At 38.6% G+C, this 26,920-nt stretch overlaps 1 protein-coding gene across 2 annotated transcripts in view; it reads left to right on the plus strand.

Moving 5' to 3' along the window:
• necab2 (N-terminal EF-hand calcium binding protein 2) overlaps nucleotides 1-26,920 on the plus strand; it is a 434,935-nt gene that overhangs the window by 377,180 nt on the left and 30,835 nt on the right. Inside the window, exons 9-10 of one of the 2 annotated variants that reach the window (XM_028809612.2) lie at nucleotides 5,430-5,486; nucleotides 26,291-26,403. In XM_028809612.2, the coding sequence (XP_028665445.1) occupies nucleotides 5,430-5,486; nucleotides 26,291-26,403 (170 nt within the window). The remainder of the gene's footprint in view (nucleotides 1-5,429; nucleotides 5,487-26,290; nucleotides 26,404-26,920) is intronic. The other variant, XM_051932366.1, reaches the window with a different exon arrangement.

The following is a 26,920-nucleotide window of genomic DNA, read 5'->3' on the forward strand; positions in this document are numbered from 1 at the left end:
TTATGTGTAATGAAATGACATTGACATTTTTTTTTAGATTCTAGATTCTGACCCCTGTTGTCACCATAAGATTCATTAAAATTTATATTTAGAAAATAGCATCAAAATTAAAGCATAGGTACCCAGTATGAAATGCAAGAGCAGGCTACTTATTTTTTAAAATGTATAACATACACTTCACTTTAGAATGCAATTTCACATGGCAAACTAATATATTCCGTGATTGTGAAGAAATAACTTTGACTTGAAATATACCAAATTTATCCTTAAAGAAATTTCTTCTCTACAATCCATTCATCCAGCGCACCTTTCATAACAACAACAACATTTATTTATATTGCACGTTTCTATACAAATGATGTAACTCAAAGTGCTATGCAAGAAAGAATATATATATATATATATATATATATATATATATATATATATATATATATATATATATATATATATATATATATATACTGTATATATGGAAGAGAAGGTCTGTGATACGGTTTGCATATTTGCAGCTGGAGATCCACAAAGGGAGAATATGAATCACATATCAAAGTAGTTTTTTATTCCTGAGCTTTCAACCCCTGTCAGGGGCCTTCATCAGAGGATAATGCTTAGACTTACAAGAATCAAAGGCAATACATAGTAAAAAATTACGTGGTGGGGCGGCTAAGTCAGAGTGATCAGGAGGGGGGGTATTGGGTGTACAGTTTATTTATTATGAACATGTTCTTCTTAAGTTTGCATATGCTGGATTTATGTCCAAGTGTCTGTTGATGGCGTTCTCATTTGATAGCCAAGAAAAAGAATCGCAACACGTATACAGAAACATTGCAACACCATCAGAAGAAAGGACTCATGATCGCTGATCTACACGCATACTAAATCAACAGGACATACATTTAACTGGGACAATGTACAAGTAAAATTTAAACTAAAAGTGCCAGAGAGCTGGCCGAATCTGGGCTATCAAATGAGAACGCCATCAACAGATACTTGGACATAAATCCAGCATATGCAAACTTAAGAAGAACATGTTCATAATAAATAAACTGTACACCCAATACCCCCCCCCTCCTGATCACTCTGACTTAGCCCCCCTACCACGTAATTTTTTACTATGTATTGCCTTTGATTCTTGTAAGTCTAAGCATTATCCTCTGATGAAGGCTCCTGACAGGGGTTGAAAGCTCAGGAATAAAAAACTACTTTTGATATGTGATTCATTTTCTCCCTTTGTGGATCTCCAGCTGCAAATATGCAAACCGTATCACAGACCTTCTCTTCCATATATACAGTATATATATATATATATATATATATATATATATATATATATATATATATATATATATATATATATATATATATTCTTTCTTGCATAGCACTTTGAGTTACATCATTTGTATAGAAACGTGCAATATAAATAAATGTTATTGTTGTTATGAAAGGTGCGCTGGATGGATGGATTGTAGAGAAGAAATTTCTTTAAGGGTAAATTTGGTATATTTCAAGTCAAAGTTATTTCTTCACAATCACGGAATATATTAGTTTGCCATGTGAAATTGCATTCTAAAGTGAAGTCTATGTTATACATTTTAAAAAATAAGTAGCCTGCTCTTGCATTTCATACTGGGTACCTATGCTTTAATTTTGATGCTATTTTCTAAATATCAATTTTAATGAATCTTATGGTGACAACAGGGGTCAGAATCTAGAATCTAAAAAAAAATGTCAATGTCATTTCATCACACATAAAGACAACAAGGAAGGACAATAACACAAGGAGTATTGGAAAGTACAGAATTAATAGAAATCAATACATTCTAATGCCTGTTTGGGCCTTCTTGCAAATCAATTCAAATTACCAGACTATGTGGTGGGTTGGCTAATCCACTTCCCACATCCATATTGCCCCTCCTGTATGTTATAATTAAAAGATTCTGGACTTGCTTCCTCTGACTAGACAAACCTTTCTCCAGCTCAACACCTGACTCAGGTTGTGCAATATTACAGTTGTAGTGCAAGAGCCCTGTGAGGTCATTGTAATTCTAAGTACAAGCAGTTCTACTGGCAGCACTTGATGGACTGATTGAGTGCATTTATAGCTCTTGGAAGGAAAGGCTCTGAAGAGTTGATCAGTGATTACAAAGGAGGGGTTTTTTCCTAGTGCCACTTCCAGGCAATATCTGTAAGTCTCAGCACTATGCTCTACTAAAGTTCTTACTGGAAGACTCGCACTCCACTTACTCTGAGAGGCCAAGGCCAATCCCAGTGTTTCCAGTGCATAAATATGAATAGCATTGAACCAAACATGGTGAACTGCATAGAGTTCTGCTTCTCTCTTACCTCTGTGCCCTTAAAGGATTTAATTCTGGGGCACTGTCCATAAGCATAACTTCTTATTGCTTCACTACTTGCCAATGTAAATTTGTGATAACTCAGATCCCAGCTCCAAGCTCAGCTCAGGAATAAAAAACTACTTTTGATACGTGATTCATTTTCTCCCTTTGTGGATCTCCAGCTGCAAATATATATATATATATATATATATATGTATGTATATATATATATATACAGTAATCCCTCCTCCATCGCGGGGGTTGCGTTCCAGAGCCACCCGCGAAATAAGAAAATCCGCGAAGTAGAAACCATATGTTTATATGGTTATTTTTATATTGTCATGCTTGGGTCACAGATTTGCGCAGAAACACAGGAGGTTGTAGAGAGACAGGAACGTTATTCAAACACTGCAAACAAACATTTGTCTCTTTTTCAAAAGTTTAAACTGTGCTCCATGACAAGATAGAGATGACAGTTCTGTCTCACAATTAAAAGAATGCAAACATATCTTCCTCTTCAAAGGAAACAGAGAGGAAAGCAAACAAATCAATAGTGCTGTTTGCCTTTTAAGTATGCGAAGCACCGCCGGTACAAAGCTGTTGAAGGCGGCAGCTCACACCCCCTCCGTCAGGAGCAGAGAGAGAGAGAGAGAGAGGAAAACAAACAGTCAAAAATCAATACGTGCCCTTCGAGCTTTTAAGTATGCATGTCGCTTCACGAAGCAGCTGCACACAGAAGGTAGCAACTCTTTCAGCATTTTTAGACGAGCTTCCGTATCGTCTAGGTGTGCGAACAGCCCCCCTGCTCAATCCCCCTACGTCAGGATCAGAGAGAGTCAGCGCAAGAGAGAGAGAGAGAGAAACAAAAGTAAGTTGGGTAGCTTCTCAGCCATCTGCCAATAGCGTCCCTTGTATGAAATCAACTGGGCAAACCAACTGAGGAAGCATGTACCAGAAATTAAAAGACCCATTGTCCTCAGAAATCCGCGAACCAGCAAAAAATCCGCGATATATATTTAAATATGCTTACATATAAAATCCGCGATAGAGTGAAGCCGCGAAAGGCGAAGCGCGATATAGCGAGGGATCATTGTATATATGTATATGTATATATATGTATATGTATATATATGTATATGTATATATATATATATATATATATATATATATATATATATATATATATATATATATATATGTATATATATATAGTATATATATACAGTATATATATATAAAATTAAGCAATACTAATTAACATAGAATAAAAGTAAGGTGCGATGGCCGGGAGGACAGAAAAAAAAAAACTCCAGATGGCTGGAGGAAAAAAAAAAAAAAACAAAATCTGCAGGGGTTCTGAGGCCACAAGACCACCCAGCCCCCACTAGGCATTCTACCTAACATAAATGACCTCAATCAGTCCTCGTTGTTTTCAGGTTCCACGTATTAGAACTAGACGATGATGGTCTTGTGGACCTCTGGCCTTCAATCCATCGATGTAAGGACATCACAGTGCTTTGATCGGGTGCTGATGGTGCAGATCGCCACCACAGAAAACCAGAAAAAGAACATCAGAGAAAGTAGGGGTTAGTACGGATTTTGGAGCCACGAAAGAAAATGATAATTAAATGCATATACAGAATATAAGGTTTAAATTAAAATGAAGCTGTGAGAAAGCCATGTTAAAAAATGTTTTTAGCAGTTTTTTAAAGTGCTCCACCATAATAAGCCTGGCGAATTTCTATTGGTAAACTATTCCAGATTTTAGTTTAGCTCTCAGAATTCTAAGCAGACCCTCATTGAAGATCTAAGGTTACGATTTGGAGTGTAAGGTGAAAGGCATTCTGAAATATAGGATGGAGCGAGATTATTTAAGGCTTTGTAAACCAAAAGCATCAATTCTAAATGGCACAAGTAACCAGTGTAGTGACATCAAAACTGGAGAGATGTGCTCGGATTTTCTTTTCCTAGTTAAGATTCTAGCAGCTGCATTCTGCACTCGTTGCAATCGATTGCTGTCTTTTTTGGGTAGTCCTGAGAGGAGTGCATTACATGTAATCTAGTAATCCAGTAATATAGCAGACTGAAAACAAAAGCGTGAACTAATTTTTCAGCATCTTGAAAAGTTATAAGAGATCAAACATTTGCTATATTTCTTAAATGAAAACATACTGTCCTGGTAATCTGATTAATATGTGATTTAAAATTCAGGTCAGAGTCAATAATTACCCTTAAATTCTTTACCTCCGTCTTGACTTTTAATCCTAATGGATCAGGTTTATTTCTAATACCATCATTATATCCATTTTTGCCAATCACTAAGATTTCTGTTTTCTCCTTATTTAGTTTGAGAAAATTACTACTCTTACATTCAGAAACACAAGTGAGACATTGGGTCAGTGAACCAAGAGAGTCGGGGTCATCAGGCGCTATTGATAAATACAGTTGTGTGTCATCAGCATAGCTGTGGTAGCTCACGTTATGCCTTGAGATAATCTGACCTAATGGAGGCATGTAGATCGAAAAGAGCAGTGGACCCAGGATAGATCCTTGTGGAACACCATATAGAATATCATGTGTCTTTGAAGTATAATTACAACAACTAACAAAGAATTTTCTACCTACCAAGTAAGACCCAAACCAATTTAAGACACTGCCAGAGAGGCCCGCCAATTGACTAAGGCAATTTCTAAGAATATTCTGATCAATAATATCAAATGCGGCACTCAGATCTAGAAGGATAAGAACAGATAAATAGCCTCTGTCTGCATTTTCCCACAAGTCATTTACTACTTTAACTAGCGCAGGTTCTGTACTGTGATTTGTTCTAAAACCTGACTGAAAATTGTCAAGAACAGAATGTTTATTCAGGTGATCGTTTAACTGTTTAATGACTGCCTTTATACCATACCTTTATACCAATGTCATTTTAGCCTTGGTTTGTCCAAAATATATTGGGCTTTGCTAGAGCAAATATATTTAATAGGGCACATTTCCTCTTCTGTTAGTTTCTCCGATGTTTAGGTTGTTGAGCTGTTGGTTTTGTCCAATTCACAATTAAACTGTGACTCTTTGTGATTCTTGTTGCAGACTGTATGGTTTGATGTTCACCAGAGGCTGACAGAGTCCGACGGGACAGCCTGCGCAGTAAGTAACCCCTACTTCTGGTTCCCTTTAATGGTACAACGTCCTGCACCATCTCTGAAAGGATCATTGCACACTGAGCCAAAAGGAGATATCTCTTATGGCTAATGCATTTATTTTTGGTATTCTCCATTTCCAGTCATCAGGCATATTGTGTCATAGTCCACTTTTTAACTTGAAGCAAAGAAAGTATTATTTAAATGCCTTTATGGACATCCTGCATTCTCACTGACACTTAAGTTTAACCATTAGTGGCAGACCCTACACTGTTCACAAATCTAACATTCATCCATTCATTTTCTGAACCCACTTCTTGCATTATGAGATTGTGGTGGGCAGTAGGCTATATCAGGGTATTGGCCACTTTAGACAGGAGCGATACTGGACAGGATACGAATGCATCCTTTAACATTTGTAGACTCCCTGAAAGTCAACAAACCTAACATGCTCATCATGGGATGTGGACAGAAACTACAGTTCCCAGAGGAAACTCACATGAGCACAGAGACAGGAGAGGCAGATTCCCCAATGACCTCTGCAGAACTTAGAGCCCTGGACTCTAGGACTTTGAGGCAACTATACCAGCTACTGCACCACAACAGCACTGACACAGTCAATAATATTCTTCTTATTTTCATGTAAATCAGGATTCTTAACACTATGGTCAGTTTTACATACCATAGAAGAAGATATTTTACTCTATTCATCAAAGGAGCATTACAGAGAAACATCACCCAAGCCTGTCACAGTTGTGGTCCAAAGCTATTGACAAATACAGGACTATCACTACTGTCAAAGACTGTATGTCCCTATGGTCCCTTTGTATCTTCAACTCTCCTGCAATTAAGAGCCAATGTATTTGAACTAGCAGAGCATTGCTTTAGCCCAAGTGACTGCTAATTCTTATTTCTTTTTATTGGAGGTGGTTAGCTAGTACCTTTGAACTCTTACATTACGTAGCATCTTTCCATAATGAGCACTACCTCATGTAACTTTACACTTCAAGGAAAAACGCTCCCAAGTTCATACTGTTTAATGGAAGGTCAGTGTGATGGACATTGAACTAGCAGCCTTGTGGTTTACAATCCATTTCTTTAGATAGCAGGCCACACTCTAATGTAAAATAATATCTTCTGAAAAGTAATTTCAGTTCTTCAAAGCACAAAAACCTTGGCTGCTTCCCTTTTGAGACAAGGTACACAGGCCAACGTCTACCTAGCTTTGCTCATAAATGTGTCCTGGACACCATCTGCCAAAGTTCTCTTGTTTTGGCTGGTCAGAAAAGTGTTACTTGCTGAAAAACAAAATGAGAGAATGACAAGTATTGCCAGACGTTGCATCCTTAAAGGGACCTTGGGTTGGAAGAGATGAGTGGTGAGTGGTGTTGTATGTACCACTTACCCATCAGCACAGACACTTTATTCCTTTTTTCTCATTTTGCATGCCTGCATGTGGCATCCCCATGTAAAACATTGAAATCAAAGAGTTTAAGTTCATGGTCTGTTTTTTTGTACAAATTGCTTCTATGTCATTCATTCTGATTCTTAAAGATGTCCAAATTTCACTATGTCTCATCAACACTGCATGGGACGACAAAACCAAAGACTAATCTGAGAAATGCATGCCTTAACTTCAACTGTACATCCCACCATTCTGATGCTGCATTGATCTCAAGGGGAACCGGTATCTTATTATGAAATTATTGACATACTGAGAGATGCTAATCGATATGCTCTCAGCATTCAGAAGCCCTGCTAGTTAATTTTGTCAGTTTAACAAAAGGAAGCTCATTGATGTGCTTGCTTTAGGTTTCTGTTGGGTTCATATTGTGAGTTGCTCCACAAGCTTTGCCTTTACTTCTGCTAACATGTTCTTGGAATACAGTAGAGGTTACTGTCCCAGGGGCAATAGGACTACCTGACACCAGTGGTATCTAAAGTGGCAATATGCCAGTATTGACCCAATAGACCCAGACCTCCAATGGTAGAGAAATAGCTAATTAAAAATAAAAACGACATAATCTGGCTGTTCTAAATTAATCAGAAATGTTGACAAGCTTACTGTGCTGCCAGCCCTGTTTTTTGGACGATGACTACTGTGGCTCCTGATACCAATAAGTGACCATGTCCACTGCAATTTATGGTCATACTAACCAAATGAATGTCAAAACCCTGCAGTTATCTTGGATACCTGGAACAAAAGAAAATCATTTATTAAACAAAGCCACATGGGGAAAACAAGAACATAATTTAGAAAAAGTTTAAAAAATTCATAATGACTTCAACCAGCTGACATGCATGACATTTTCCAGTATTAGCTACTGTTCTTGTCCTAGAACATAGTAATGGTATTTAACATTGGATTAGATCTGACTCACCAAAGAAAATCTTTTCCCAAAATCTCATACCTTTTATCATTATCTTGGAGCCCCATGCACAACACTTATATCACATATTAATAAATTAACATTACTAGCCACAATGGGCGCACCCATTTTCTTAAGGAAATATTGAATGAAACACCCACACACTCCTCACACACACACAGAGAAAGAAGAGACCAAGCAAAGACATGGGGACCTCTCCGTATTCATTTTATAGCCCACATTCACCAGAAGCTCTGCACTCTTGGCATACTGTATGTAGTACCTGGCAATTCTGTTAGTACATTAACCAGTAGTTTGAGTACTGAAGCTCTGTCACTCAAATGATATCACATGAACTCTCCGATTTATAGAAAATGTGGTCACCTTAGCTACAACCTGACCCACTGCTGATTTCCTTACATACTGTATGTGACATGCTCGGTCCAGACTTGTATCATTGTATAATGTAAAAGAAATCTGCTGTTTCCCTAATCAATTTTGCATCACTTAGTGTATGCCTTTTCATATATTTGATCATATCTCCAGATAAATGAAAAAGCAACAATAACTTAGAACTCCAGAAGGTTAAATGAGTACTAATGAGCTAAATCCAAAGGAGTCAACTTCTTATTTCATTTGTCTCCGTCAGCACATTCTCTTTGTTACATTCTCTCATTTATGACTAAAAACAGGATTAAGAGAAGCTTATGCGACAGATTTTCAGATGATTGGCACATGAGTACAATTCTTGTTTGGCCTTGTGTTGAACTAAGAAGCATCACCTACTGTGAGATGGAGTAGAAAATGGATTAATGGAGAGGGAAGCTGGCAGGTAAATGGGTAGATTAATAGATTGGTGGGCACTGCTGATACAGTCTGTGGCATTGTGCTAGAAAATGTTTCCAGACTGAATAAATGGCTCGTCAAAGCTGGAATCATGCCGAGAATGACTTAAAGAAATGTCCTATTTGACTAGTTATCAGTTGTGTAGGATCATTGAGTGAGTAAAGTGCATCAGGATAAGTAAAGAGGAATTAAAAATTACAGACAGTGGAATAGCAGATGCTCTAAACTTTTTCTGAGGTCTTCACATGAGTGGAAGTTTATAACCTCCCAGAGGTAAAAGGGACTTCTAAGGAGGTACTGAGGGATTTGGAAATTGTAGAGGGAGAAGTACTGCTCAGATTAAATAGGCTGAAATCAAACAAATCACCAGGACCACATAAAATGTATCCTCAAGTTCTTAAGGAGTTTAGCGAGTACACATATAAACCCTTGACAGATATTTTTATGAAGTCACTGTGCACTGGGAAAATTCCAAAGGGCTGGAGAATGGAAATATTATCCCGTTATATAAAAAGGGTGACCGGGCAGATCCAAGCAACTATAGGCAAATAAACTTAATGCGCATTAAAGATAAATTAATGAAATGAATTAATAAGGGAAGGATTGAGCAACACATGGCCAGAAAAGGAGTTTTATTGTACAGTCAGCATAGGTTCAAAAGAGGAAGGTTGTGTTTTAATAACATGCTGGAATTCTATGAGGAAGCAGCAAAAGGATGTAATTAAAGTGAAGCATACGATATTATTTATCTTGACTTTCAGAAAGCATTTTGTAAGGTGCCACATGAGAGGTTCGTTATCAAAAAACTAAAAGTGGGAGTTCTGGATGTTGTTTGTAAATGGGTGCAAAATTGCTTTGGACGCAGGAAGCAGAGTGTTGTGGTGTGAGGAACCTTATCAGAATTGGGTGAAGTTAAGAGTTTTGTTGCTTGGGGATCAGTGCTAGGGCGCTGCTATTTTTAATATAAATAAATGATTTGGACAGGAATATAAGTAAAAAGCTGGTTAAGTTTGCAGATGATACCATGCTAGGTGAATTGGCAGATAATTTAAAATCTGGTGAATCATTACAGAAGGACTTAGACAGCATACAGCCTTGTGCAGATTTGTGGCAGATGAAATTTAATAGAAGTAAATGTAAAGTATTACACATAAGATGTAGAAATGTTAGGTTTGAATACACAATGGAGGGTCTGAAAATCGAAAGGACACCTTATAAAGAGGATTTAGGAATCATAGTGGACTTGACACCATCAGCGGCCGGAGAGTGTTCTGACGCCATTAAGAAGGCTAACAGTGACTAAACACGCAACCTTCAGTTCAGTGCCTTAGGCATTAGACTCAGTGCTTCTTTTATTTGTATTAAGAGTTTATTCTGCAGTGTTTTAACATGCAGATTGAGTTTTACATATTGACCAGCCAGTTACGGACACTCAGCTCAGGGTGCAAAATACTGTGGATTCAGGATCTTCTAATGAACCTTTTAGCTCTTAAACCAAAATGATGGAAGGTCCCATAGAATAAGCTTCAAATGCATGTTATGGTGTTATAAATTACTCAGTACCCCTTATATTATTTTTGCTAAAATATAATTGTTAAGGGATTTCTTTTTATTTTCGCCAGCTTTACCCTTGAACTGACTTGTTTCTATAGACTATGCTCTTAAATATCTAGAGCTGTAGTGTTGGTGTGTGGCAGGGTGGGTAAAATTATATTTTGTTTAGCCTAATTCTGGAGGAATAGAATACAAAGTTCTCTACTCTTACAATATGGATTTTGGATTTACAGAACAATGAATATGTGCCAATTTAAATTTCAACCAAAAAGTTTCACTGCTGTTGAGCGTAGCACTATGGTTGGAAACTTCTATTCTCCCATACAGATGTGTGATTAAAATTGTTTGCAGATTTCAAACCAGCATGTGCTGCTATTTGTCTACTTAAGATACATATATTCTAACTGACACAATTCTCAATGGATCATTTATTGACTCTTCAATAGTACTAGAGTAAGATAATTTAGTGTTTAGCCAACACTGGAGCACTAACTGGACCCCTTTATTACCACAGTGCATTTTGTGCACTGGCACCGGACCAAAATGAGCATTCATTTAATCATTTACCACTAAACCTGAAGCAAGTTTAGCTCTCAGTGATCAGGGAATGAGGGAAAGAAGGAAAGAGGAATTAGCCTGGTAGGTTTTTTTTCCTGATTTGTCTTTGCAGGCCACTATGTGCTTAACCTCACCAGTGCCTACCATTAGCTAGCAAAACAAAATCAAGAGACAGACCTCAATCAAGCCATTTTCATTTTATCTTTTCCCTCCTCAAGGCTTCATATGCAACAGACTGAAATTAGGTGCTGAGCACACTAAGGGAAAGAGTGGGGAGTCAGGCTGACCAAAATGCTGGGATAGGAGTCATAGTTGGTGCTATATATTTTACTTGGCCAAAGCTTCGGATGAGTGGCTTGCTTATTTTCCTTCTCTCTTGAGGCAATTTATCCAAGCACAGCATATCACTTGTGCAGCCTCACCAGAAACATAAAAGCCCAGCAAACCTGCTGCTGCCAGCTTCTGTTTGTCACTCTCCACTCATCAGACACCCCATCCCGTGTGTCTTCAGGCAACTGCTTGTCACTGAGGCGTCTGCTTCTTGTCAAGAGTAGAATGTCTGACACTGCTGGAAGTCATCGGCAACAAAAGGCTTATTTAGAACAGTTGTGAGGATCGAGACAAGGAAACCATGAAGAAGCTGCTTGACGATGAAAGCACAGGAGTCATGGCTGCTGTGTGTGTGTGTTTGTGCTTAGCTATTCAAGGCTAACGTGTGTTTGAGCAAATCTGTATGCGTGTGGGTGTGAGAGTTAGGGGTGAGTTTTATGTGTAAGGTGTATGCTTGTGAGTGTTTGTGAGGCTAAAGTGTGCACAGATGTGTATGTGTGAGTGTTGAGGACAGGGGTGGAGTGGGACGGTCTTTCAGCCCTGGAGTGACATGATACAGACCATTATTACTAGGCCGCCATTGGTAACTATCAACAAAAGAAAAGAGACATACAACACCTAAATAAGCTGTCTTTGCTCATTCAATGCGCTTGTGTAGATGCTGGAGCAACAAGTTGACATGATCAAGAGTTATTGTCTTGTAATGTATAGGTAGCTTCAACTTTCTACCCTTGCTAGTTAAGGCCACACTTTTTAATCATTTTTACCATATTAACAACATGCTCTGTCTTGGGGATTGTGGGAGGTGATAGCAGACAAACATATCAAAATCCTTGGACTAGACTTTGAACTTGGGCTTTAGACAAAGCAGTAGCCTTCTCCAGATCGCTTTCATCTGCCTGAGTATCTCTCTCCTTATCCCTCTCAGTTATTGTTGTTGCCTCGTCATGTACCCAGAACTACAACACTTTCTTGTCTCTGGCATGGATCCTGCAGTTGAACTGACTTCCTGTCTTCCCACAGGACCGATCTTAATTTCAATTACAAATAAATTAAGTAATTAAGAGGACTGCTACTATGTAATGTGTATTATTGTGTAGCATGGCTAATTATAATTTTGAAATACATAAAACATGATGACTGTTTAGCTATAATATAGCACTGCATATCCTTCCATAGATGATTTCTTCATATCTTGGAGTCATTTCACACTGGTCATATAATTTTCTGTGATACTGAGAAATACCCACAAACCTCCATTCTACCGTCACACCACAGCACCACTATGTTACATATACCTGTTGCTGCCCTTTTTTGTGACCACCTATCACTGCCCCATCAACATCACTGGAATGACTCTCTGTGGCTTCTAGTTGAAGCAGAACTATGAAACACAGACAGCATTTTGTTCTCCTTGTACATTACAGGTAGCGTTTCGGTTACTTAAGATTTGCTTTGTACATTCACTAAACATTAGGCTAAACGTAGCCTAAATTCTAAAGAATAACACTAAGTACAAAATTTTGGTAGTGGCACTAAGTTACAACAACTATTGTTGGCTGCTAAATTAATAAGTGAACTGATGTTTAACTGTGTTGTCATGTCAAGCACCACACATCAATCTCAGCTAAACCAGTGTTTCTCAACCTTTTATTATGGTCTCAGGATCCACGTTTACCCTTATAAGTTCCATGTCAACCCACAGGCAGCAATTGAGAAGTGGGAGCTTCATCCACTTTGTGAAATGAGTTGATCTCCTTTGTGAAACGAGTACGTGTGGAAGAGTTTGGTTATAAAAAGAAAAAAATATTGCACAGTACTGTCGATCACTGCATATGTCGGCAGTACCTGAAATAACTACTCACCTCCCACCGACAGCAACCCGTCGTGAACCAATGCAGTGTGTAAAGGTAACAAATAACAACTTTTCTCACCTGTTCTAAATAAAGCTGATATTCTCATACGTCACACTGCGTCCTCTTCCGGTGCCATTTCTTCTGCTTAATCCTTGCCTTTTCAGCAGCACTTTTTTCTTTCTTGGTGTCCATTGTAAAATGGTTAAATGCAGTAAGTGAGTTGAGGAAATGGATGGCTTTAGTTTCACATGCGCAGGGTTGCACCGTTTGGGGACGGATTGCCTCCTTTTCCACCTACAATGAATACCTGCATGCAAAATAATGCTATTCTACTTGGGGGGTTTATCTTTTTTTGGTTTACTAGAAAATATGAAGATGTGCTAACAGTATCTCAACCAGCCCACTGGAAAAATCTCCCAGTGTTCTTAGTGGCTAGTCCTCCCTGGTTGAGGGTGTGAAGACATATTTATGTGTATTCATGTGAGTGTAGGAGTGTATAAATAACAGTGCTAGGTGTGTGTTTATGAGTGCTGTGTATTCATAGGAGTGCAAATATGTGGGATGTGTCAGTATGTTGTAGTGTATATGCATGAGCAGTTTAGGTGTATGTGCGTGTCTGAGTGTATTTCTGTTGGATGCCTGGGTGTGTAAATGCATGTATATGTTTCTGTTGTTGTGTGGCACATGAAGGTGTGTGTGTGTGTTGGGAGATGTAGGTATGATGAGCCTGTGGATGTAGATATTTCATCCATCCATCCATCCTCTTCCGCTTATCCGAGGTCGGGTCACGGGGGCAGCAGCTTGAGCAGAGATGCCCAGACTTCCCTCTCCCCGGCCACTTCTTCTAGCTCTTCCGGGGGAATCCCAAGGCGTTCCCAGGCCAGCCGAGAGACATAGTCCCTCCAGCGTGTCCTGGGTCTTCCCCGGGGCCTCCTCCCGGTTAGACCTCACCAGGGAGGCGTCCAGGAGGCATCCTGATCAGTTGCCCGAGCCACCTCATCTGACTCCTCTCGATGCGGAGGAGCAGCGGCTCTACTCTGAGCCCCTCCCGGATGACTGAGCTTCTCACCCTATCTTTAAGGGATGTAGATATTTTGTAGATAAATGTAGATATTTGCACATAATTAATAGCCATATGCTTGAAGTTTAAATGTGTGTATGGTTATGTGATGTTCTCTGATTGATTGGTAGAACTTTATTGACCCTGAACATGTATATAGAGTATAGTTGTGTGAGTGGGGGGTGTGAGTGTGTACATAGAGATCTGTGGTTGTGAAAGTGTGAGGACTTGTGGGATGAATGTGTAAATATGTAGATAGGTATGTGTGAGTGTGTAAGTGCATGTGCCTGTGGTTGTGCAACTGGGTATATGGGGGGTGTGTAGGCAAAAACGTTTTCACATGTAGAAATGTGCATATAGGAGTCCAGGGGTATGTTAGTGTGCAGGAGGTGCGTTGTTGTAGAAATAGGGGATGTGGATTTGTAGGTGCGGGTTGTGGTAAGGTTTGGTTACTGTATAGAAGTGTGTACATCAAGGAGTATAGTTGTGTAAGTGTTGGGTGTGCAAGTGTTTGCATAAGGGAGTGATATATTCACACACAGTGTGCTGGAGTATAGGTGCAGGTGTGTTTGGGAGAATGTGTGGCTGTATATGTAGGCATTTGGTCAGGCCAGTCTGCTCACCATGCAGTTGTCCTTTAGAATGCCACTGGACTGTCCCCTCCATTTACAGTCCTTCCTAATGCTTTCCATTTGTTTTTATTGGTCTCTCCTGCTAACATATGTTCATTAAACAAACGGATGAATTAGTGCGATAAATCTCTAGGCACGTCTCTCTTATTGCAGCACTAAAGATGGCTTGCATGCAGTTTAATTACTTAGCCTTGCAAATCTACAGAACAGTATTGACCAAGACGATTGCTTTTGTTGAAATTTTAAAAGAAAACAAATTCAATTTAGCTTCCATATCAGTGAGTGGCTAGTGATCGGCGGCCTGTCAATATGCATGATTACTGCAGGGTCTTTCCTCATTTTTCTGTTCACCCCCACACTGTGCTCATTGAACTATGCTTCATTTCCCCATCTGTCTCCTTTAAGAAGCTAAATGTCGCCCACAATGGATTGTTTCCATTAGCCTCAGATTTTTTTTTTTTTTTGTCTTAAGTGATTTTATTGCCTTGCTGACGATGTGATTTTATGGAGTTTAACAAAAAAATGTTCAGTGAGTTTTTTTTTTCAGGACAGCACTGGTTAGTTCTGCTGCCTCACAACAATTGGGACTGTCGTTCAGTTCCTGCTTATGTGGAATGTTCATGTTCTCCTCTCCTCTGTGTCAGACACTTTGAACTCCTTCTACAGTTCATTAAATATCTGGCATGAGTGACTTGGGTTTCCCTGATGATGGGCTCATGTGATATCCTGGGTTTATTTCTGCAAGAAACCCTACAAGGGCAAAAGTGGAACTGGAAGGGTGGTTGGATTTGATAGGTCTGTAGGATCACTTGTACAGAGTTGAGTGAATGTCGGACTTGCATGTAATAATCAGGCTGTTCCCTTGCAAAATGTCCATTAAAGGTTCAGATATTTTTCAAATCAAAGTTAGTTTTTCAAGTTTATGGCATGCACTAATTTCCCATGGGAAATTGTGTTCTTAAGTGAAATGTTTTTTTAAAAAAAATAAAAAATTCTGTAATGTTGCTTCAGTTTGAAATGGTGTCTACAAAGCACGAGTCCAAACAAGAAAATAAAACCTTTAAAAATTTGCCAATATATCCACTTTGAAGCAGAAAAGATTTGATAACTGAAAACATGCCTTATGCATTTCTGAGGTTTGTTTATGACAGTGTTAGGAAACCTGAAGTAATACATTTTATTTTAGAATATTGACAGCATTTTTCCTGAGGTAAGCATTGTGAAAGGTGTTTGTCTTTAATGTTTTGTGGAATATCCCGAGTTTTTTCAACCCAAGTATTTCAAATTTTTTCATTTAGAAGGTGTTCCTGAAAAGTTGAAATATTTTACGACAATGGCATGTTTGTTTACTCATGGGCACTGCCATTTTATGAAGCTTGTATTGTCGGTTGGTGTGACAGTTTGACCCACAGTCCACAGGGATGCCTGACTTGTGGCATTATCAATGCAACCACATAAAGGTTGACACGTGTGTTTTTCATATTGTCCAAGATTGGAATATTCTGTGTATTTTAGAAAACAATTCCTTAGGATATACTTGGTGCTTCTTAAACCTCTGTTTTGAAAATACTACTTTGATTTTGTGGCTATTGTACTGGGCCTTGAATTCCTAGTTACTAAACTTTATACATGTCTTTGACTACACTGAATCTTCTGGTCCTTGTTCATTAAAAATTGCCACTCTGTTGACTTAGCACAGTAAGGATATACTACTGTTCACTTGTGTGTTCACAGCGACCATCATGGGTGGAGTTCTCATGTAAATGGGTAATCAAAAATAGCATGAAGCCATGCAAGTGTCCAGAACTATTGAGCACAGCATTGGCTTTAAACAAAAATGTTTTGACAATGCATGGAGAGTACAGTATCTAGGGTGTGGAAATATATTTAAAATATTAAGTGTCTATACTCAATAATTTCCATCTGTCTCTTTATGCTACTCACAGTGTCATCAAGGTATGACTTAAGTAGTGCTTAGATCAGAGGAGAGGAACCCAATTGAAGATCAACAGATATCTAATCTACTAGTACCAGGACAGCAACTTGCAACCTAAGTGGAAAAGAATATATCTTTCTGATCGCTTATCTCTGAGGCCTACTACACTGCCAAATGTTATCCATTGCACTGCAGCTGAAAGTGAAATGAGTTGAAAAACAGAAACATATGGCATTAGAAATGGAAATGTTGTTAACTAGCAAACTGAATGCTGTACAGATGAGTAGCTTTTGTATATTTGGAATGGTAATGTAGATGATAATGCTGCTATTTTGTGGCTATAGCATCTTGAGTTTGAATCTCACATCTGAATGGAGTTTCAGTAGTCTCGCTGATTGAGACAAACAGTACAGACGGGGATGAAATGGCTGCACAACTTCAGCATCCATCCTTGGACGTGTAGTCTTTCTTATTTATTCTAATGAGGTTTATGCTATTCTAGTGAGCCAACTCATGAAATTTACAGAAGACAACAGAACTGAAGGGATGGCAAATACTGTTGAAATAAATAGCAAACAAAGATTTAAAAAACATTAGAAACTGGGCAAATGTTTAAAACTTACATTTTAACGTGGAAAAGTTCAAATTGATAAATATAGGGAAAAGGAATATGAATTATAAGTGCAAGAACAGTGGCAGTGACTTACAGGAAACAGACTTTGAGAAAATCTCTATCTATCTATCTATCTATCTATCTATCTATCTATCTATCTATCTATCTATCTATCTATCTATCTATCTATCTATCTATCTATCTATCTATCTATCTATGATCCAATTGCAAGCAAAAATTGTGTATTGTCAAAAAGTAGAATATATGATTCCCATTACAATTACCAGTGGCTCACAAGAAAAGGCCCTAAACCTTGGAAAAAGATGAAGCAGGAGCAAGAAAACAGGATGGGTAGACAATATCATGGAAGACCTAACATCTGAAAAACATCACCATAAGCCATCTACCACTGGATCACTGAGTCCAAAGAATTAAATATGCACATAAGAAATTCCGTGGAGCCATGACTTATGGCTCAAACACCTCTGTTATTCTCAGTAGATATTCTACTAATGAAAAGGTGCTTTTTTATTATATGTCATTAGTAAAAAAGCTAAATGGGTGTTCACTCAAGTAAAGAGAAAGACAACAATCACTCTAGCAGATGAATCTTGGTTCAAACTCTAAAGTGTTTTGTTTTTATTCAGCCAATTCCCAAGATGAATGAGTTTTCAATATGCCGCTTATGAAAAAACCCTAATGGGACTATTAGCAGAAGTGACTGTCAGCAAAAATAAAAGGAAATTGACAGGAGCAATTAAAAGGCAATTGTAATGTACATATACCACCCATTTTTGTGTACAAGAAAGTGTCCTGAGAAGAGCAAGTAAGTGCATGAAGGAAAAAATGCTAGAGCATATAGGGACAAGCTAAGGGAATTATGCTGGTTTAGTCTTGAAGAGGAAAACAAAGAAACTTAAAAATGTGATCTGTCCCTTAAATAGTAACAATAATGAATCATGTACTCAATGGTGCTAGTGAAAATCAAGGAGAAGTGTATTCAAGGCTGAAGCCAGGAAACATATAGAGTCTTAAAAATACAGGCGAGATATTGAAATGACTTATCTATTAGTTAACTGGACAAATTTTAATGGACTGAGTGGTATTCTCTCATTTATCACACTTCTTATGTTCTTATGAAAAGACTGGTGACATGTCTTGAAAGTGAACACAATCCTTTATTAATAAAGTGTTATCTGTGAGATACACTGCCTCCAAGATGCCCTTTGTCCATCTATCCCTCCATTTTCCGACCTGTGGTTTCCTCGGAGAGGCAATGACTTTTTATACTTGCTGCTCTCCCAGACAGGTGATGTCACACACTTGCTACGTGGCTAATAATGGACACGCCTTTGTTGAAATTAAATAAATTGTATGAGGAATTGGCAGAATATGACAGTCTGGAGGAAATGGCTGGTTTACCGTGAAAAAATGAGATTGACAGGAACAATCACCTGAAGGGTTTGACATACGGGTGGATTGAATGTACTGGAGAATTTGGACTGACATTCACAAGTATGGGCTCTAATAGGCTTGTCTGAAGGATTAATTATGTAGTTTGACACAATAAACAAATGTGATTGACAAACCAAGTCACACATCAGTAAATGTTTTAGATTATAAATATGTGGACAAGCTGATTCTATTGATCCTGCTTGAAATGCCAACATGTTCCCTCTGAACCTTTATTGATTTCAGAAAGCAGCCTTTCTAAATTAACAAAACAAAGTGGTCTGTCTCTCTTATGATAATGCATGTGTGCTGATAAATTAAAGAGGAGATGGGGAGTGAAATTTTTCCTATAGTTTTCTGTATAAAAATAAACATGTCAAAATGCTGATATCCACAGTACTGGTGGCAGGATAGTACAATTAAACCTGAAGATGTAGTAGGATTTCACCAGTGACAGGAATAAAGATATTTATGTTCTGGAAGAGCCTAAAGAAGAACATATGAAAAGAGTTGAAGAACTGGCCGAGTCCCTGTTTATCAACAGCTTTGGCAGTTAGAGATTATCTAGTAGGCAGATTATAACATGATGTGGAGTTGCCTCTATCTCTGTCACTCTCTAGAGGACCTTGTGCTTATTTCCCTGAGAAGTGCACCTTTGAGCCAGAGGTAAAGTAGATCTGTCCAGAGTTATTCATCAGAGGAAAAATACTATGCCATTCAGTCACTATTATAAGTAAACTGACTAGAGGAGTTCATCTAGACGAGTGTGACAGCATTTCATGAACATACTTATTGTCCATTGGTAATAAACAACCCCCCTTTAAAGCCCTTATTGTGAATCTTGTTCTTTATATCAGACCCATGCTAGTCTCGATGAAGCCAGATATATAAATATATGGTTGGAGACAACCACATGTGAATGTTACTTAAAACTATATGGGAACAATTCATTTCCAAACCAATCCAATGCCTTATGGAGGTGGTACTCAAACTAGGGGCAGATATTTTGCAAAGATAAGAGGTGCTCTTGTTAATCTGGTCTGAAAGAGAGCAAGTGTCTGTTTATGACAAACCGTCTACAGTTGAAAAGTCTCCTAAAAAAAATGCTGTCGGACATATAAATGTGTGTCACGTGTGTGGAGAACACACATTTTAAAATAAACCTAACCTGACACAAGGGAAAATACTTTCTGTAGAATCAGACTATACTTAGACATTTGATGGCATCAGTGGATAAATGGTAAATGTGAACAATAGGCTGTCGCTGGTGCTATGTGTGCTATGTGCTGTTGTTTAGCGTGAAGTAAAGGGTCTGTCACACTCCGTCAAAAGGACTTCTGTTAAGAGAGCTGATAACAAGAAACACTGAAGATGTAGATTTCAGTACTCAAAACACCCAAATCGACAAATTTACCGTACAACACCAGTAGATGCACAGATGAGACTGCATAACATCCACCTTCTGACTCCATTTCCAAATGAATAACTAAAGAAACTTAACATTGCTATCTAATTGGAAATGCATGCCGTGACTAAGTATCCTCAGTGTTTTAACACATTGTATACCCAACAACCACAGTGTTTGTCTAAACTCTACACGCTGTTGTCATATAGCAGCGTTTCTCAACCTTTAAGTATTTGCGACCTGAGTTTTCATAACAGTTTTAATCACACCCCCTAACGTTTTTTGAAACCCTAATAAAATTTATTCCTATATTTTTTGCTGCTGATACACTGCTACAACTTTAACATTTTCCTACGAATAGTGAAATTACTCCACATATGGCAACATTCGCGCCCTCTTTTTTGTTACTTCGTTCCCCACAGTTTGAGAACCGCTGTCATATAGTGATGCAATAGTTAAAATGACAGAGGCACTTCTCAAATGTGTGGAGCCCAGTAGCTGCAGTGGTCTGTGTGTGTGTGTGTGTCTGTCTGTCTCCACTATCGCAGCGCTCATTACAACATGCCAATTCATTATTAAGCATCAGTTACCTTGTGTGACTGAGTTCCCAAATAGATAACCACAATTTTACCTTTCAATTTTCTCTCAGCTTCAAGTCTTTTGTTCAGCATCCTTTGCTCTCTCCCTGAATCCCTGACAGTGGTTTAAAATGCATGGACAGGAGGAATTGAGGACAGGTGTTTTAGGAAGAAGTCCTGTTGGTGTAGCGTGTAAGGCACAGGATTTTGTCCCTGTTCACTACACATTTTTTAACAGGTTGTCTCCAGACATGTATTTTCAAAAAATTATTCAGCTTTTGTTTGGCTAGAGACTAGACCCATGCAGGCTAATGCTGTCCCATTCCCCATTTTTATCTCCTGACACACCTTAGGTGGTGCTTGGGCACAAAACCTTTGTTCAAATGCAAGAAAACAAAAGCTGAATTATTTACAGATTGATCTGTTTTAATAAGGCAGGTGATTGGAGGACAAAGAGACCTTGTCATGCATGCAATGGTTGGTTAAGAAAACAATCAATGGGCAATGTAAAGATGAAAGTTCAAAGATAGAGGCTGAAGCTCAAAAGAAAATAGTGATTTGAGAACCTAGTAAATGTACTCAACAAACAGCTGATGAGTTACATAGAGCAGCCTTTTTAAATTTGCTGCCTAAGTGATTAAACAACAAAATTTTAGTTGAGTGCAGTGTAGGCATGATTGGTTGAGTGAGACGTCACAAAAATCATGGCTGGTTGCAATGTACGACATCTTTAAAGACTGTTGCTGCAAAGAACATCAGCAGATGCTTTAAGCCTTGAGCAGACAGTTCAGAAATGAAGATACTAGACAATTTTTGAAAACATAATATTCCTCCAGAAATCATCAGCAAGTTATTCATGGAGTTTATCACTATTCTAGAAAACGTTTCCTGATGGATTTAGCTTCTGGCTCAGTCTGTCACCAGTGTTCCCCTAATGCAGCAGGCACTTTTCTTCACACGTTCAAGGACTGTCCCATTATTACAGTTTTTTGGTCTTCAGTTGCTCTTATGCTCTCCTCCATTTTTTCTGGCTCTATTTCTTGTTCTTCTGGCATTCTGCTCCTTTTAATTTGCTCTACTCTTTCTTTCTCTTCTCATCAACTACACATTATTTCAATAGCTACTATAGTAGCGAAAGTTCTTATTACTTTCAGATTGAATAACCGTGACCTTGTTACTATCTTTGTCTGGAGGTCCTAATTTTACAGCCTTGCTCTATTAGAATTGTCAGATGTAAGCGTCAAAGGTGTATCTGCTTGAACCTTCAGCAAGTGGGAAGACACTATTTCCGTGATTATGTCGTGGATGACATCGAGTTCATGATCTGATTTAATTTGTAAATTTTAGTTTTCTCTCTCCATCTGGGCCTCTGGGGTTTTTCAGTGACCCGTGTGTTTTATCAATTTCTTGTTAACTCTGTTTCATTGATATAGATGCAGGGGTTAGGTGGACTATGGTGCACACCAGTGGGAATGGGTTTACATTTATATATGAAAATGTTTTACTTTGTTATCCTCTCCATGATCTAAAAAAAGAAAGGCAGAAACTAGAAGAATTGCTGGAGGATTTTATTTTAGATTTTTAATGCATGCTCGGATAGAATGCAAAATATGGCAGCCACTGTGACCTACAGGTGCACAGGTCAACACTCTGCGATCTGCTTGTTTTAGTGCCTTGCAGATAATGAGCTCTGTGAATTTTCTTTTTCTCCCATCCCTCACAATCCCAACTTTGTTTCAAAATGTCCTGTTGCATAATTTCTTACTGTTCTTAAGTGATTAAGTGCTGCAAGTCTTGTTTAGATCCTGTGGTGCTCACATTTAACCCTGCAGTTTTGATAATGACTGAAAATTCATTTTCCCTCCTCCCTCCTGCCATCATGGTGTTCCTGTGAAGTTTAAAATGGTTTTAATAATAGGAGAAAAAAAGCCTTTGTCTTAATATGTACTGTGAAAAATAAATTCCATCCATTCATTTTCTTAACCCAGTTAGTCTAATAAACGATCTCCAAAGCATCAGATGCAGGCGAAAACCTGTCGTGGAAAGATTTTGGGGTGACCTTATCCTAAAACATAGACTCTTTAATTCCTACACCCAGGCTGTTAGTTTTGTAAAGCCACACACACAGTATGTCCTCCATTCTTACACACACCTGTCTGAAAAGGAAACACAGCCTGCAGCCGCAATGCACTAGCAGCTGGGACCACCAGAACTGACTGGTGCTGACTCCCTTGTACCTTTAATCCAGAGGTCAAACACGTCTGTCTTCTTTCCCTACTGGGCAGCGTTACTCCTTTACACAAAACTTGGAAAAAATGGGGATTGGTAATATAGGCGCGTGGAGTGTCCTTTAATGCTATTTCAGAGTTGCTGATCACAACTAAATATGGTAATATTTTTGATATCTGATTCTTTACATGTGGTCCTAGCCTGCTAAGAGCCATTCCCATTAGGTTAAAAATTTCAAAAATAGGTTTGTGGAATATCGTGTTAGGCTATTTCAAAGTCAGTGATTACAAATATAAAGTTATTTTTGATTTTAATATTTCAAATATTTCATGCAGCTATTCTTGTTTGTTATATACTTCCACCTTATGAAATAAATCATTACATTTGTTATGAACACCTTGAATTAGAGTATAGAGTTTTAAAATATATTTTCAGTGACAGTGCCCCCACCATAATTTTTATTTAAAGACTTTTGGGTCATCTAAAGTGTTAACTAGAGGCCCTAGAACAAGCCCACCCACCCCATTTTCGCACCTTGTCCTGCAGCGCAGCACCATTAAGGACTGCACAAACGGGATACTGTATACCACTCCCAGTGCATTCACTTGGAATTCTACAAACAATTCCTATGAAAATGTCAGCTTCCAGTATGGCTCAACCAGTACCATGCAATAGGCTGGTGATGGGGACTGAAACAAGAAAGTTATTGTTGGATGTCCTATTCCACAGCCATTAGGCCACACCGTCTGCGCCAATCCTAGGACCAGTATATAATTTGAAAGGTGAGCTGCCATTTTGATTCTTTATTCATCTTAGGCTCAACTACATAAAGCATTTTAACAGCAGTGACCTTTGTGTCACCTTTCTTCCTCTCCAAAGTTCAGCTGCTTCAGACTTTTCACCTTTTCAACTCTGCATTCTCAATGCTTTATAGGTTTGTCTTGATTACATAATTGTTAAAAAAATAAATAAATAATCCAATGGTAAGTCAAGTTTCCCTTAATGCACCGTTTCAACCAAACATCCATTGACTTCTCGATCTGTCACATTATAAAACATATCCGCATCGGCAATAGCTTTCTTTTAAGTAGTTAGCTGTCCTAAATGGATTTGAATTTAGACATTCAGTATCTAAGTGTGCCTGTCTGTGAAAAATAAAGTCTGGCAAGATTAATAGAGCCCTTGTCTTGGAGAGGAGAGGCTGCAGTGTATTCTGTCTCATTGGAGCTTAACTTTGTTTAGCTGAGTAAGTTCAATAAGGATTGACCATGTCTGATTGCTGACAGTAGTCTCAGTAACTGTGGGCAGCCTTGAAAATATCCAGAGACCCATCATCATTACAGAGTTCCTATGGGCCAGAGTGTGATGCAACAGGGCAGCAAAGAAATGTGTTTGGCTGGCACACTTTGTCATATCTGGCCCTGTCCAGGGTCCCTGCAGAGTTGGCTTCTTGTCACCCACAGCCTTGAATGAGGTTAAGCCGATTTAGGACTCAGGACTCTGAAGCTGTGGGGCAGACAGGGTAACCACTAAGCTGCCATACTGTCCAACACCCAATGATCCATATGGAATTGTGGAATGGGTTGGAAATTATATCTTGCCTGAAGAAGGGGCCTGAGTTGCCTCGAAAGCTTGCATATTGTAATCTTTCTAGTTAGCCAATAAAAGGTGTCATTTTGCTTGGCTTTTCTCTACAGGTTGTATTGAGTAACTGAAAGATAACTTTACCAAGCTCACTCAGAGTTAAATGAAAAGGGATATTAAAATAGTTTTAATAGTTGTTTTCATTGATATTGAAGTCAAAGTGAACTTTATTATCCCTGAATCGGAAATACAGTATAATTGGTGTTTGCTGTATTAATCTAGGATAGCACCAGGCTGAGTGGTTGGCGGTTCTACAGTACAGTCGCTTTGAATGCTGTGCCTGTTTGCTGCCTATGTGAAGGCTGCACATTCACCTCATCTTTCTATGGCTTTTTCCCAGAGTTCTGTGGTTTGGTTTGTCAGTGACTCTAAATTAGCCCCATGTGACAGTGTGTATGTATATGAGAGTTACGTGTGATGGAGTGTTACCCCATCTAGTGTTGTTCCTGCCCAGTACTACCAGGATAGGCTTTGTCTACCGCTACCCTGTAATGGACTTTAACTGTGGAATCAAGTGAGTTTCTTAGCTGCCTGAAAAGGTCATTTCATTTCTGGATTAAAACAATTGCCCCAGCACTCACTTCAGTTCAAGATGATCCTTGCTTAAGAAGATCGATTTAAAAGGCCATCAGTTTGGGCTTTTTAGTAAATCATCATGAAAGCGACTGTCGATATCTGACCTGACTTTAAGAAGAGCAAGCAGTCGGCCTAAGATGTCATTTTAATGAAGTGACGCACTTATGGCACATTAGAGTCGTGCTCTGCGGTGTTCAGGCAGGGTCAGGCCGGCTTTATAGGGCAGAGGGTGACCACCTTCTCATTGTTCTTTGGATTTTTTTTTTTATGTGGCTTTCTTAATAAAGAATGCATCCCCATAATTTCACTATGAAACTGAGTATTTCCTTTGAAATTTTTGCTCATAAAATTCCCGTGAAGTATTGCTTGGTAGTGTCTTTGGCCGAGGTAGAAACTACATTAATAAAATGTGCTATTAATATCTCAGTGCATGCTTTTGGTGGCAGGACTGGCTTCTGTATTCTCAAATGACATCCCAGTGGTGCATTAGTTAGCAATGTTTAAAGTCTGTTGTAGGGCATAATACAGTAGCAATAAATTGAATGGAATTAAATAATAGTGATGCCTCATACTGAGGTGCAACTCTCCAAAGAAATATCATATGCTAGAGGTTTTCTTGTCATAAGTCACCCAAGTCTATCGTCTTTCCCATGCATCCACAAATATTTCACAGCCTCACTTGCAAAAGCATAAACAGATTCATTTCCTGATTGGTCAATGAAAAACTGAAGACAAAATCAGCTTCCAGTACATCTCACACCTGAAGAAATCAAATTGTTGCAGGACTTATCGAAAACCATCAGGAGCCTTTTATCCATTCGGTTCATGTTGGAATGTATCTGCTACCTCATAAGTAGTGACTGTCAACACCTTTCTTGTGACTTGATAAAACCTCTCAGGAGCTTGCAAGTTGGCTAAATGTGGCCAGAAAGAAAATGTGCCTGAATGTGCTTGTTTTTTTCTTTTCTTATAGTTTATTGCATTTGTTATATTTCTGTGTTGGGAGCTATGCATGCCCAGAGGCACCACAAAGTCTGTCCTCAGATCCTAATTGAAACACTCATTTCCATCTGTTGGTCTGTTGTCATAAATCACTTTGGAGTTTTCAGTCAAATTTCTTGACTATGACACACTAACATGTTGTTTTACATTTTACTTTTTAATTTTTTGCAGTGTTTGTACTTGGTCCGCCAAGAAATGGTGGTTTCCCAGAAACACCTTGGAGAATTCTGTGAGGCGCTGAAAAATTATCTGAAAAACATCACAACCTTGAAAGACTGTTTCCAGTAAGTTTGGTTACAATCACTATTATTCATTCATAAATTTCTTTGTTTACTCTTTCACAGATTTGGTTTCTATTCGTATGTTTAACTTCAGCCATTGATGAGATACTCAGGCTATACAGATGCAGACTAACTTATTTTAAAAATTAAAAAATGCAGTTTCTAGCTAGTTTCAATCAGTTCACTTTTTAAGCAGCACTTTCACAATGAGCAAAATCACAAGGAGATTTTGAAGAAATTATAGTACCAGCAATGAGACAGCAGCCAATCAGCAGCAGGACGTGGCGAGAAGACAGAGGAACAAGTCAAAGTGAAGTGGCAGGAGACGCGGAGGGGAGCACTTAAAGTAGGCGGCCATATGCTGCAAACTGTTTTGTTTGGGAGAAACATGCTGGACTCTTGGTACCGGGTGAGGGCCTGTAGGGAATCGGGTGGTGGTGGTGCTGGTGCTTGCAGACTAAGGAGGTAGCTTTATTCTTCCATTTTTTCTCATTCTCTTTATAAGAGCCATCTCTATATA

The sequence above is a fragment of the Erpetoichthys calabaricus genome, chromosome 9, assembly GCF_900747795.2.
Source record: "Erpetoichthys calabaricus chromosome 9, fErpCal1.3, whole genome shotgun sequence".
Taxonomy (NCBI): Eukaryota; Metazoa; Chordata; class Cladistia; order Polypteriformes; family Polypteridae; genus Erpetoichthys; species Erpetoichthys calabaricus.